The 15,334-nt window shown below is 39.2% G+C and overlaps 1 protein-coding gene across 1 annotated transcript in view; it reads right to left on the bottom strand.

Moving 5' to 3' along the window:
• LOC122805994 (extracellular calcium-sensing receptor-like) overlaps positions 1-15,334 on the bottom strand; it is a 178,067-nt gene that overhangs the window by 57,027 nt on the left and 105,706 nt on the right. The window contains exon 3 of the mRNA XM_044076235.1: positions 2,869-3,096. Coding sequence (XP_043932170.1) covers positions 2,869-3,096 — 228 coding nt within the window. The remainder of the gene's footprint in view (positions 1-2,868; positions 3,097-15,334) is intronic.

Raw genomic sequence — 15,334 nt, forward strand, 5'->3', positions numbered from 1 at the left:
TATATATATATATATATATATATATATATGTATATATATATATATATATATATATATATATATATATATATATATATATATATATATAAGTCTGTACATACACATGCATATGCACCTACATGCTTATTTACATTTCCTGTACCGTTGAATCACTGCCACTTACCGTCGCTCATACACACTTGCATACCCGCTTATGTCTAGGGTTGCCACCTTTTCAAATGGCCAAAGTGGGACATTTTTGGGACACACTTCAGATTTTACAGGCCGACATATACCCACGGTCAGTACAAAGGATAAAACTTTACTTTTTTGCCTAAATGAAAGCTTGTTCTTGTAGCAGTTTAGTTGCTTATTCTGTTTCTTGTAACATTTAGGTATTTTACATACAGAAATAACTATGTTATGCAACTGTTACATGAAATATGGGACATAATTATTTCCTACAATCTCAGGACATTTGCCATTTTGATATTGTTGGTCAGGACACAACTGCCCAAAAAGGGACTGTCCATTGCAAAGTGGGACAGGTGGTAACCCTACTTCCATCTGTTTTAAAGCACCTTAATCACCCTATATCCGACTGCCACTATTGTGGCCATCATATAAAATTAGCCCTTGCATGGCTTGGACCCAGGAACAGGAACACCATAGTCACTGGTTTTACCACTAAACCATCTGTGATACATTCTCTATGGATGGTAATTAGGATATATGACTTTACTACAGCCATTCCACAGTACTGGCAACAAATGTGACATTCGGGTGGTGTACATATGTATAGTACATGTTACTATTCATATGTTTCTGAGAGGCATATGTATACATTTGCAAGTATACATATTTATGAACTGGACCATACTTGACAACTATGCATGTATGTGTGATGTGTAGCTATGCGAATGTGAAAGGTATATATTCCTGATAATGCACGTGGGGAGACTTGCATCACAGTCAAGTATTTAATCCCGGGTCGTGGTTCTGCAGGACTGGCTGGAGACTGAGCAGGGTTGTGGACAACTACTGCTCATACAACTTGTGTCCAGATGTCTATGGGACTGGACATCATGTCATGACACCAAGTCTAATGTTTAGAACAGATACTTATCCCATGACGGATATCCAAAAATTGTGGGGACCAATGACCTCGATTCTTTTGGCTTTACGAAAATGAGGTAGGGTTATACATGCAAGGGATAAATAGTCTGCAATCCTGAGACTGCCTAGGGTGAGACTGCCTACTAGATATGAGTAGGGGTCACTATGTGCAGATATGGCAGCACCTATCTAGCAGCCCGAGTATGGGTGGTTTTGCTGGATGTTCAGGAAGGGGGTGGTGTGCTGTGGAAGGGATGATGGGTATTCAATTATGTATCCAGGTGTGTTGGGGTTGGATGGCTCAGTTCAGGCCAGACCATTATGTGGGTGTGTGCCAGTAATGTTTCTGTACATGTGTATCGCACATTTTAATGTTCATATGTTTGTGGGATTGTGTTCTACAGTATGGCCTGTCGGGTTGTATTGCAGATGTGAATGTTTGTTCTTTGGTTTTCTTTCTGATTCACCCACTGCTCCCTCGTACACCTCCAGTTCACCTATTGTACATCCGATCCAGTCTCCCCTTGTCGAATTATTACATTACCCGTCACCCCCACCCCATATTCCACACACACCATCCAACCCTTCTCTGGTTGATGGCCCATGGCACAGTTAACAGAACATACTGCGTAGACTACATATCTCTGGTATCAATATGGTTGTGAGGACTACCCTAGCATTTTTGATCTTCCACATGCTGTAATTCATGTAAATAGGTACCCGCAAATACTTATCTTTCATGACATGGTAGGTAGACCCGGGTAATACCCGTTCATCTTTGGGCCATCCTGAAAAGGATGACTTGGACCGCGAATGGGCAGATATTGAGCGAATGCTCTGACCATTGGTAGGGTTGCCACCTTTTCAAGTGACCAAAATGGGACATTTTCAGGGCACATATCAGATTTTACAGGCCAACACATACCCACGGTCAGTACAAAGGATAGTACATTAGTTTTATGTCTAACTGAAAACTTATTGTTGTAGCAGTTCAGTTGCTTATTGTGTTTCTTGTAACATTTAGGTATTTTACATATGGAAATAAGTATTATATGGAACTATTACATAAAATATGGGACATAATTATGTCCTACAATCGCAGGACATTTAACATTTATAATGGTTTTGGTATGGACACAACTGCCCAGAGGGGGACTGTCCCTCACAATGTGGGACAAGTGGTAACCCTAACCATTGGGCTAGGCTTAACAAATTGCAGTGGCACGCTAACATGCTGTGTTTCACTTCCACTTGGTATAACAATCAACACTACAATGAAATATGGGCACGGGGTTTTAAATGTCATTTGTTTGAGGGACGGGGACTCAATATTCAGCTACATGCTTTTGTGTTTACTTTTTATTTTGGTGTTCGCAAAACTGTCTTGTATGCTTTGCATACATTTCAGTATCCATGGACACTGACAGGAGTGATTATTTTTAGAAGCAGGCTATACTAGTCAGCATTTTAGGTTGCGCGTATGCAACCAACATGTTCACGCCTCCGTGCAGTGCTTAGACATGCCCCCTGCACTCACGCATGTTTCCTATGCATGTGGACATTGCGGCAGCTCACCTTCATTAATATGCATGTGGTGCTACTGAGCCATCTCTACTCTGCTTGGTCAGCGCAAGGCTAATGCCGTCCTTGCGCCAAGCTTCATGAATCCCAGGGTATGTCTCTAGAGGACAGAAGGAATGGAAAGGAAGAACATAGAAGGACAATGTTTATTATTAGTGTAAATACTAATAAGTAAAAGTAACTTGAAAGTACCTGATTAAATTTTTCATTCCATAAAATGTCTTCTACATTGATGATGAGTTCTGGCTTTCCAATAGCTTTGTACTCGAAGCTGCCTACTTGAAAGTACCTATTGGTTCCTTCTGAGAATGTGACAAAGTTAAAGATGTCATACCTTGCAGGTGGGTCACCATTTGTATCAAAATACATATGTTCACCTCCTGTATTTTCAAAATTGACATTCTTGACATAATGAAGTAGCTACATAGAAGAAAACAATAAAACATCTCATTAATTTGTGTAACTATTCTCTGTAAACTAAAATTACTGCACATGTACAATAATTGAGAAAATAATTTAAAATGACATGTTGTGCTTCTGAACAGTTAATAAAAAATGTTGTCTTTAACGCTCTTCAGATTTGGCTGACTCCTTTTACATGGCATTGATTCCCCCCACCAAAAAAAAAATCACTGATTGTTTTAAGAAGTGTTTCTTAAAAATTATTTTTTAAATAACCTCTTTGATAAACTAGAAGTCTTAAACCCAAAGTATCATCTTACATCATATTTTCTTCCCATTTAAATTTTCATTGTAATTGTTAAATCCTTATATCCTATATGCAAATGTTGTGGCAACTATCCTAGCAGAATATCTAGGTGATCCATTCTCAAAACCTCAAGTTTTCATGAATAAAATTAAGTTTGCAAACTGAATTCAGAGGTAAAGTAAAAAAAATGGTCCAATGTTTAAATGTTACTTGTAAATGTTAAACTGAAGTCTTTTACTACTTTTTTTTCTTATCTGGTGCCCAACATCTGTACTACAGAGCATTGCAAACCATGTGTTGCCCATGTGATAAGTTCCATTGCTCTTATTATTTGATATTATTATTACTGAATCAGCTTGTTTTACTTGTCTACTGAAGGACATGTTACTCAGATTTATTGCATTTAAAAAGAACTGCTGCTTCCTGCTTTTAAACAGTATATCAGCTGACTGTATGTTATTGTTTAAATTGGCCAGGTTTCTATTATTCCATCAAAATATATCAAATGGCCTTTACATTTTCTCTCCTTTAGTCCTGAGATATGAAGCCTCATAGACAATGCTTACATACTAAGGCAGTCTAAGCTATGTGTGCTACTGTAATATCAGGTGGCAAGAGTGCTTTTTTAAACATTTCACATGTTACCAGCTGTGGAAAGGGCACTCCTTTATTTGTGCATTCCCCATTCTAAGCTATCGTTTTTCTTGCTTCCCTTTGTGTTTTACATAATCTTTAACTACTGTGTACATTTTTTTACTTCTCTTCATTTAATATCATTGTCTAGACTCATGTCATGCATTTACCTTTACAGGACATTTGATAACTATTTGCTTATGATATATGTTTTCTTTACTTTAAATGTAACTCTCTCTCTCTCTCTCTCTTTCATATGATCTACCTTTGTTTCAGTCAGCAATTGTCATTTGCACTACTCAGTCAGTTTTTCTTTATATGTGATTGTCTTACTAACATCTAGTCATCTATGAATAGTGATGATTGCTTCACTAAATTCCTTTAACAGCAACACTCACATATTTTTCTATTTATCATTTTCAACTACTGCAATAAGAATTGTACTAAATTTTATTTAAGTAGATGAAGCCCTATTGCAGTGCTTATATCTTAACTAAACTATCACTGAGCTAATCAAGACATATTTCTAGGACCTTGAAGCATATCAAGCAAGAGTCCACTGCTTGATTTTTTCTCTTCCTATCTACTGTTTATACTTCCCTACAATAACTCTGGAAGTACACTGTAGAACTGCACCCCACTTGGCAGACCCAGTCATCTTCCATTTTGGATCCACATATCTGTTGGTGGACATTATTACACAAGTTAGAAAAGGCAAACTGTGTACAGCAAAGACACAAACTATATGGCCCATATATTTAGAACTGTGGTCCTTTGTTTAGAGCATCATAAAAAACACTAGATTAAGCTTATTAAAGCACAGGGTCAGACATCTAAACCAAAGTGTGAAGGAAATGACATGTATAGTATTCAGGCCTCCCCTAACCACCCGATATTCTTAAAGTTAGAAAATGTTTTTTAGACTGCTCAGCATTATGCTTATTACTAAATATTTTTCAGACCTCCATACCATGATCCAGAGGTATAGAGAGTAATTGTTCTCAGTTCTTTCCAACTACTATTAATCCTTACACTAAGGTACCTTTGGTCCTTTTCCCACAGTATGTAGTATCCATGTAAGAAGAGGACGTGATGGTACACACACAGTTTTCAAGCTAAGTAACACAGTGTCACATAATGTTATATTTTGCCTAGTTGATTTCTTCATAGCTCACTATCACTACAGCTTCCTCTCACCATTACGTGGTTCCATACTACCTTTGACAGGCGTCTCAGCCTTACATACACAGTGCATTTATTACTGTGATTGTTCACATTCTTCCCACATTCTTTTTAACCATTGTCTTAGTGCAAGCAAAGGATATCTTATGTCTTCTGAAAGCAAACTATAAAAGGAATTACACAGATCACCTTTGCTAATTTCTCTTTTAACTTTTTAGACCTTAAGGGGCCAGATTCATTAAAGCCTACACTAAGTGTTCACTGTTCTGAGTGAGCAGACAACACAGACATAATACACACCTTCTTCCTCCTAATTTTAGTTTTCCTACTGATATTCTTGCATCTTTAAATCGTGACAGGGATTAATAAAGGTTACTACAAGGTGTAGACTACATGCACACTTAATGTAAACTTTCTGAGTGACTAGAAAGCACAAAAATGTGATAAGAATTTTATTGAATGCATATTGCGTGCACTTAATGTAGGCTTTATTAAATCTGCCCCCTTATTTTGAAAAAAAAAGAAATACTTAAAGGAGATGAACTTCATCTCTGCCCTAGATCCAGTAACTGCAAAATCCTATTAATGTACCATAACCTCTTCATATGCCAGGCAAAAAAGGATCTAAATATTTACCACTTTAATTCACATAGCATATGTAAGTACTATCTCTTTCTCTTCTCCAATTTCTTATCTCATTGTACGCTTTTGTACTTGTTACTGAAACTTGGCTGTGTCACCATTTTAAGAATGCAGAAATTCTCTTACTGAATTATATTATGCTTACAAATTTCATGAAGGGGCAGGAGAATTTGCTGTATGTGTCTCTAAAACTTCATTGTTACATTATCAGCATATTAACTTCTAGTTACTGTGTAAAGAAATTTAATCCTTATGTCAATGAAAGCTAATGATACATTGTATTTCAATTAGTGGATCAGGTGATTGATAGAGTGGCGGGGAGGGATAGGTGTGCCCATCCTAGGGGGACAGAGCTCATTGGTGATATTCCCTAAGGGGAGATGTGATCTAAAGAGGGTAATTGCCCTTGAACACAAGCAATGAGCATGCGGGACAGGGAAAGGGAATGTGGGTAGGGCATATAATAAAAAATAAATAAAAGACACAATGGAGCACAAATGGCCAAGCAACCAGAACACCTTTAAGATCCATGACTATCCCTTGCAATAATAGCATAATTTTGGGGGCATAGGAGTATGGCTAGTAGACCCATCCAGGATGGGGTGCACTGGAGGATGAACCAGTAACAGCGAGGTCTTAGGGGACCCAAAAGTATGTCAAAATATATATATAAATTGAATTTGTGATATGCATTTGAGGTAGCTGCTGACAAAATTGCTTCACTTACCTCAAACTTAAAAGAAACAAAATTATCTTTGTAATACAGACTGAACTCTAGCCTTAAATGAGTATACCCATGCAGCGATTCATCTCTTCACTTTGGCTTGGTTAATAAAAACTGTCAGCAGAAATGCCAGAGTTTATAAAAATTGACCCATGATTCATATTCAAAGCTATGAACAGACTTATTAGGGAAATAATCAGTAAGGACATAGGGAGCCTCCAGACACTGGACCATCTCAATTTGGATTTGTCAAGGGCAAGTCATGCTTGTTCAGCTTGGTGGATGTCTTCGAAAAGGTCAGCAAAGCAATGGATGAAGGTAAAATAGTACATACCACATACCTTGATCTGGTCAAGCCTTTTCACAAAGTTTCCCACTCAGCACAGTAGAAAAGCTAAATAAACTAGAAATAAACACTTACATTACCCACTGGATTGCCAATTGGCTCATAGATAAGGCGCATGAAAACATAACTGGGCAAGATCCTTCCACAAAGACAGAAGTCACCAGTGGATTCCCACATGGTTTGATGCTGGGATCTCTTATGTCTAGCATGTACTTCTCTGAAGTAAAAGACTGTGCCAAAGGGCTTTGGCTGACTAAGTCTGCAGATGATCCATTAAGTACAGAAGAAGTCATTAGGGACCTGGGGACCCAAGTTGATAGCAGTCTCTCATTTGACAACCACGTGGCCAAAGTGGTTAGAAAAACATTTTATATAGCCCACCTAATCATGAAGAGATTCACATCTAGATCAGGGGAGGTCATCGTGCCTCTTTACTCATCCCTCATCAGGCCCATAATTGAGTACAATGCCCCTTTTGGGATGTACCTTACCAGACACCTGCAGCAACTGGAAAGACCCCAAAAGTACCTCACCAAGAGGATCAAAGGGCTCAAACAGATGCCATATGCTGCCCAGTTAAAGAAATGCCAGCTCTACTCAGTGGCATACCGCCTGCTCAGAGGCAATCTGTGCATGACGTATAAAGCCATTAATGGACATGCTGCACCTCAGAAAATCCAAATCCCATCGAGCTACGCGCTCAAGAGACTTGAACCTCAGCACTGAAATAAATAGGACATGCTGGAGGGACAGATTCATAACCCAGAGGCTCCCTTCACTCTGGAATAAAATCCCAGTCCAGGTTAGGCAGAGTCCCACAGTGACTCTCTTCAAGAGGAATCTTGATGAGTGGATGGGAGATCATAGGTTTACCCCAGCTATCACTTCTGTGTCACTGTTAGACAGAGGCACAGTATACTAACCTCAAAAAAAGGCATAGCAAAATTAATTTAAAATGGGTGGCGAAAGCCAAACACACTCTGGCTAGGCTTATAAATGCCCTAGGGCAGATAGCCTAGTATGAACCTATAATTCTATGATTGTAAGTTAGGAACAGTTATTTAATGCTCAAATGACTTGGCCATCCTACAGGAAGGTTTTCCCCAAACAATCAACTGGTGCCAAAGTCATGGATTGAAACTAAATGCCAACATGTGCATTATTGTGTCCTTTGGGAAGTCATCTACCCAGGAAACTACCACATTCACAATACACCCCTGAGAGTTGACACAGTTATCTGAAATTTGGGAAGTTATATGGATAGTGACCTAACTTTTGACCAGCATGTGTCCACTGTTGTAAAAAAGACCTTCTATATTGTGCAGCTTATTAACAAAGGGATTGTAGCCAGATTTAGAGATGTCACTGTTCCCCTTTACTCAGCCCTCATTAGGCCAGTCATTGAGTATAGTGCTCCCACTGGCATGCACCTGTCCAGGTACATGCAACAACTGGATTGTCCACAGAAATACCTTACTAAAAGGACACAAAGCCTAAACAAAATTTCCTACATGGACTGTCTCTATATGTGGTATCCTATTGGCTGTCCAAGGGGTGACCTGTGCCTGGCTTACAAGGCATCCTCTAGCTCTATACTTCAGAAACTACTGCACATCAGCAAGTCAAATGGTATCAGAAATACTCTGTCCAGGGATTTGAACAATGTCTACTACCTCAACAGCATGGGTTGGATGGGCAGGTATATCTTGCAAGGTTCCGTCCACATAAAACACAGCTCATCCCTTTCCATATTCAACAGCAGCATTGATACTAGGAAATTATAATGCCCTCTTCAGCACCACTACCCCTTCCTATATTTATCATAACATGTTGGTAACAGCCAGATGAAATACATGGAACAAGGTTATGATTACTAAACATTCTTTAAATGAACCAGCTATATTATTGTGTTACGGTAGTATATATATATATGTGTGTGTGTGTGTGTGTGTGTGTGTGTGTGTGTGTGTGTGTGTGTGTGTGTGTGTGTGTGTGTGTATCTCTCTCTCTCTCAAGATATATATATATATATATATATATATATATATATATATATATATATATATATATATATATATTAATACGTAGCCTGTAACGTAAGGATGGAGCAACTTTTCAAATTAGATATATTTTTTTCTATTTCTTATTTCAGACATGTGGCACATTTAGATTCTGTGCAATATGTAACAGAAGCTGCACTGTGGAATTGCATTTATAAGATATCCTAATAGTATTTTTTATGTTGATACAATGGGTAGAGGAGAAAATCTATGGAATCTGTAAGTGAAAGTAAGTTGCCGGTTCCTGTCATTTTTTATGTTAGAAAGTTAAGAGGTACAGATAATGTGAATGAAAGACTCTTCAAGGAACATTTCAGCCCAGAGCTGTGAAAGGAGCCAGATGTGAACAGCTAATTATGAAAACAGCAGTTAGAAGCAAGACATGAACTTAATTTATTTTCTCCCATTCTTCTCTGTGTGAGAAAGAACTGACATAAAAGTATGTACCTCCAGTGCAAGAAAAATAAAATATAAGCTACAATACTTTTGGCTGAAACCAGAGAGTTTAAAATTATTGATTGGCTGACTGTGGTATCTACATGTCTGTAAATTTGCTGTGAAAAATCTGCATCTGCCAGGGTATTTTACTATTTTAATAACTTAGAACAATCTGGTACACGATTAGTGTTAGATAAAGTCAGCTAAGGTTCTTTACTTGTAGGTTAGATTTATCTTTAAATAGCCAGTGTGTGTGTTTTTCTGTAATTGTGCAGTCATCTTGGACACTGACAATTTAATCTCTATCAGCCTTCTTTATTGCGTAAGGAAAATTGGTAATCTGATGTTGTCAATTTTCATTCACCATCAATAAATAGGGTTCAGAGCCAACCCTCAGATCCAACTCGGCTGCTATTTACAGCTCGTGGAAGCCACAACACAGATTGAACATTATGGTGAGTACATGACTTCTTTTTTCTTCACTTCTTAAAGCTATAGGAGGTATTTGTATATATATATATATATATATATATATATATATATATATATATTATTTAGAGAGAAATTATTTAACACTGTAGGCTGACAAATTACAAGCAATCTGTGACACAGACATGCTCTACTACAGGTCGCATAACCTAATCTTCCTAATTTCTGCACATACTGCCTATTATTTTCACTATAGCATCTCTTTTCTAATGCGTAACATGTTGCTGCTCTAACTGATATAATTATTGTACATAGTGGTTTCTGTTGACTACCTTCTTAAATATTTTTTTCTGTTGTATATTAACTATTCCTTGGAATCAGTACTCTACCTCATTTAACAATTTGTATAAATAAATAAATAGCATGACTCCAAGCCAGATTGGGTGGGTATATTTCCATGGAGGTAGTCTTTATAAAATGTATGTTTGGCTAAATCAGTGTGACAGGTATCTGCTGTGTTGGTCTTTAGCCATATCTAGATTGGTGGCAGTACTACCTCGTTAGGAAAAAAGTTGAGGGGAATTGATTCTACCAGCCTTCCATGGGATGTATGTGTGTGTAAGTATTTTGCATGAAATATAGTAAGAGAGTACTAGAAGGTACTGTGGTTCACATAGAGAATGGTGAGAAACAGGCCTGGGATACTAGCTTAAAGACTCATCTCTGTAAGTGTTCATTGTGTAGTCTTAATCTGCATGGTGATGTTGGGTATATTCTTTGGGCCTGGTTGTACTTGTTGAAGTGATTCCTGAATCAGGTTTTATGCACTTTTATTTACGTTAACCTGCTAGATACCAGTGGTGTGACCTGAAAGACCATCCCTTTGGTAGCCAACAGATCTTTTTTGGAAGAAGAAGTGATACAAGGAGTGTAGCTCCTGGTCTTCATGTAAACTGGTTGTCAGTGGTCCATCTGTCCCATATGGATGGAAGTGATGAAATTCAAACCACATCAGCACCAGGCCATCTGTGACACATATACACATAAGCTTCTGTGAGAGAATAATGAAATTGTTTGCAAAGAAATATAAACTTGCAGAAATAAAAGTAAAATAAAATAAAATATTTGCAGAGACAAATGCACCTTCCATCTCAAACTCACCAATGAATGCAGCTGTGGGCAGCAGCAAAGATGCCACATGATGCCCTATAGGGGGAAGAGTTGAACAGACCAACCGCAATGGGCATCTACTGCGGTGCGCAGTATCCTCAAGATAGAAGAACATGGATCACAGAGTGTGTGTGCAGTGGCAGGGCTAGCCACTCAACTATGTAAAATATGGCTGTAGGTGATTCGGTCTTGTTGACGAAAGTCATCAAAATGGACATGGGTAGTTACCAGTGATAAGTGGCTTGAGGACCCAGCCTACTCAGACCTATGCCAGGGAGCCATGCTAATGGTGGGAATGGTGTATGCACCCCTATTGTCCACTGTGTGCCTGCCATAAAGCTCAGCAACCCTGGAGAAATAACCTTCTGGCTGACTTGTGTCTAGCTGCCCAGCTTGGGTTACCTGGGATAGCTGTGTTAAGCAAAAGCTGGATGTAAAACCAATTAACCTGCCAAACATGAACTGAGAATTGCTACACTTAATGCATTTTCATGGACAGGACACAGCTTGGAAGCGGATGACATGATGATATGGAGGAGGTTGGACATCCTATGTATCCAAGAGACAAGATGGAGGGGCAGCAAAGCCACTTGGCTTGGGATTCAGAGTCTACTACTCAGGAAGGGGACAAGCTAGAAATGGTGCTGTAATTATGGTAAGAGAAAGGCTTCAGAAGGCAGTCAGGGATATCATCAGAATTAGTGACAGACTCATAGCAATCATACTCCAGTGTAATGGCAGGGCAGTATTCATAATCCCAGCCTATACCCCACAGCAGGGTTGTGATAATGAGGAAACGAGTGAGCTCAGATAGCAGTTGCAGGACCTACTGGATAAATCAGGACAACAGGAATTGGTGTTGATAATGTGTGACTTTAAATGCACATATCAGGACAGACACAACATGATATGAGGACTGCCTTTGTCCACATGGCTGGGGGAGCAGGAATAAAGATGGAGAGGCCATTGTAGATGTCTGTCTGGCAAATGGCTTGATAGTAGCCCACACATGGTTCAGAAAGTGATACAGTCACAAGATCACATACAAGAGTGGCCAACATGCAACTCAGGTAGACTTCTTCCTAGTAAGGAAAGGGCACTGGGGAAGAATCAATGATTGCAAAGTCATACCCAGTGAAACAGTCGGCCCTCAACATAAACCACTGTTTGCCACAATCAGCTGCAAGTAGTGGTCAGAGAATGCTCTAAAGTTGACAGAGACCAGACCGAAGACCTGGAAGTGGACTGAAGAGAAAGTACAACAGTTCAAGGAATTACAAAGAACTCTAGCACCCCAAGTAAAGGAGGAAATAGGTGGAGATGAAGAAGAGTGCCAGCACCTCAAAACAGTATATGTGATGACTACAGAACAGATATGTGGCAGAAACAGATGTGGAGATAGGGTACATAAGTAAAGCTGGTGGTGGCATGCAGAAGTTCAGGAAGTCATCAAAAGAAAGGAGAAGTGCAGGAAAAAGTGGGAGATAGAAAAGACTGACCAGACTAGGAAGGAATACTGGTTGGTTAACAAAGAAGCTAAGAAAGGAGTTGCAATAGCAAAGAATAGGGCATCGGAGGCACTCTATCAACTTCTGGAAAGTCACTCAGTAGGTATCAGAAAGAAACTATATCAGGTTGCAAGGCAAAGACAGAAAGATAAAGAAGATAGTCAGACACCCTTCATAAGGGATAAGTATTTCCAGCAGCTTCTGAATGAAGAAAATCCCACAGAACTGTACTGCCTCAGAAACAGTCTATGATGAGAGAAGAAGAGGAGCCCACCCTAGAAGAAGTAAGAGCAGCAATAAGGAAGATGAAGTCAGGGAAAGCAGCAGGCTCATAAGAGGTCACAGCAGATATGATAAAGATGCTGGGTGAGATGGGGAGAAATGGCTCCTGAAAGTACTCATAGCAGTCTGGTGAGAAAGGCGTATCCCATATGAGTGGAGAATGAGCATACTTCTGCCAGTGTAGAAGAACAAAGGGGACATCTACATCTGTGGGGAGTAAAGAGGCATCAAACTCCTAACACATTGCATGCAAATTCTGGAGAGAGTGAATAGTAAATGAATACACAGATTAGTAGAAAGTAAGATGGAAAAGGAGCAGTTCAGATTCAAGTCAGGATGCAGCACAACTGATCCAATGTTTGTAGTGAGACAGATAGTTGAGAAGCTAGAGATGATGAAAGAGTCCAACTGGACATTCCTAGACTTGTAGAAAACATATGACAAGGTCCCAAGAAAGCTGATTTAGGCAGTATTGTGGTGGTTCAAAGTCCCAGAAACATTGGTAGAATTAGTGCAGGCTATGTACAAGGACCCAATGACTCAAGTACGAACAGTGCTGGGCCTCACAGAGGGATTCCCAGTGGCAGTGGGTGTGCACCAGGGTTCAGCTCTGAGCCCACAGTTGTTAATACTGGTACTGGTTATGGATTACATTAAAAAACAGGTTGGAGGATACAGATCAATAAAGTTACTGTATGCAGATGATGTGGCATTACAGGCAGACTCTGAGCAAGAACTCTAGCAACATCTAGGGGAATGGGATGCAAAACTGAAGGCACATAGGATGAAAGTAAGCACAGATAAGACAGTGGTAATGGCAGCAAACTGAGGAAATCAGAAGAAGCTGAGAGTTGAGATAGAAGGAAAGATAGTGGAACAGGTAAATAGCTTCAAGTATCTGGGAGAAGTGGTTGAGGAGAAGGGAAGTCTGAATGAAGAGATCAAAGCTAGAATCAGAGGGGCTGCAGCCTACTGGCATAGAGTCTCAGATGTAGTCTATTAGAGAAAAATGCCAAAGAAGCTGAAAAGTAAGGTGTACAAGATAGTGGTGTGACCAGTACTACTGTGTGTTACAGAAACTTGGGCAGTAAAGGCAGAGCAGATAAGAAAGGTAGAGGTGATGGAAATGAAGCACCTGAGAAGGGTGCTAGGATGCACACTGTAGGACAGATGAAGAAATGAGGCCATAACAGCAGAAGCTAAAATAGCTCCAATTGCAGAAAAGAACAAAGGGAACAGATTACAGTGGTTTGGACACATGCAGAAAGGCAGAAGACAATCTGGTGAAGAAGACTTGAAACAGACAGAAAGGAGGTAAGACAAAATGAGGATGTCCATCAAAGAGGTTGATGGATTGTGTGAAAGAATATCTGTGACAGGCATGAGTGTTGTGTTGCAGAAGGCAGGAGTGTGGCAATGAATTGAGAGAGATGGTGACAGTTAACATGATACCCTGACCCCATGTAGAAAAATGGGAAAAAGGGGGCTGATGATGTTGGTGATGATGATGATGATGAAATGCATGAGAAAAATGCTCATATCTAACTGACTTTACCACTAGCTTAAGATAATTGCAATCTGTTTATCTCTAGTTTTTATGGCCATTTAACAATTTCAAAAGAGAAGCACACAAAATTAATGGACATAAGCTCACTTACTCTAAGTACCAGGCTGTCTTTCTTCTCATTTGCAGTCTTTGTAAGGTTTTTCCTTCACGTTTGTCAGATGTGTTAATACTCTTTCAAACACTTCAAAGGGACAAAACAGACAAACTGATTCTATAGTTACACTGTGAGATTAAAAGGAGGTGTCAACAGTAATTGAACAGTCTTTAGAGAAGTGTCTTGATGGATTAAGTGTACAATATTAAGGGCGGTATTCATAGTTGCTTGCATAAATGTATTGCTGATGCATATGAACAAATGTTGCAAAGGCACGATTCATAGATGCCACTTACACTAATGTACAAGGCTTAAAAAATAATGAAATGCAAATGAAAAGTGCTGTAATGCACAGTATGCTAATGAAGCAGTTTTGGAATTCATAGTCCGACAGTAACAGTCGTATGCACATCCATTTTTAAATGTGGTGCTTTACCTTAGATGTTAAGAGTTGCAATCTGCAAACTTGCTTTTCCAAGTTTACATAAGCACTTCCCTGACACACAAGTGAATTATTGCCCCAGCAAACCCTTCATTAGTTTGCATTAAGTATGTACCAGCACTAAAATAACACAATACATTATTTTGCCTAGTGATCACTTCAGCAGTCTGACCATGTATGCACAAGCATTTCACAGAGACACAAATTATATCCTCCAGCTACTCCCTTCAGGAGCATTTCCTAGTCTGCACAAGCACCAAAATGAAACATTCACCCAAATGATCTCTTCATTAATATGTCCCAGTATGCACAAGCACCAAAATAAAACATTTCACCCAAGCAACCCCTTCAGTAAAATGTCCAGGTATGGAGAAGGACCAATTCAGCCCCCCATACATCTTCATATTCTGATTGAAACTGCTGCTTTCTAGC

This window comes from Protopterus annectens, chromosome 7.part0 (assembly GCF_019279795.1).
Source record: "Protopterus annectens isolate FY-2018-M chromosome 7.part0, PAN1.0, whole genome shotgun sequence".
Lineage (NCBI taxonomy): Eukaryota > Metazoa > Chordata > Ceratodontiformes > Protopteridae > Protopterus > Protopterus annectens.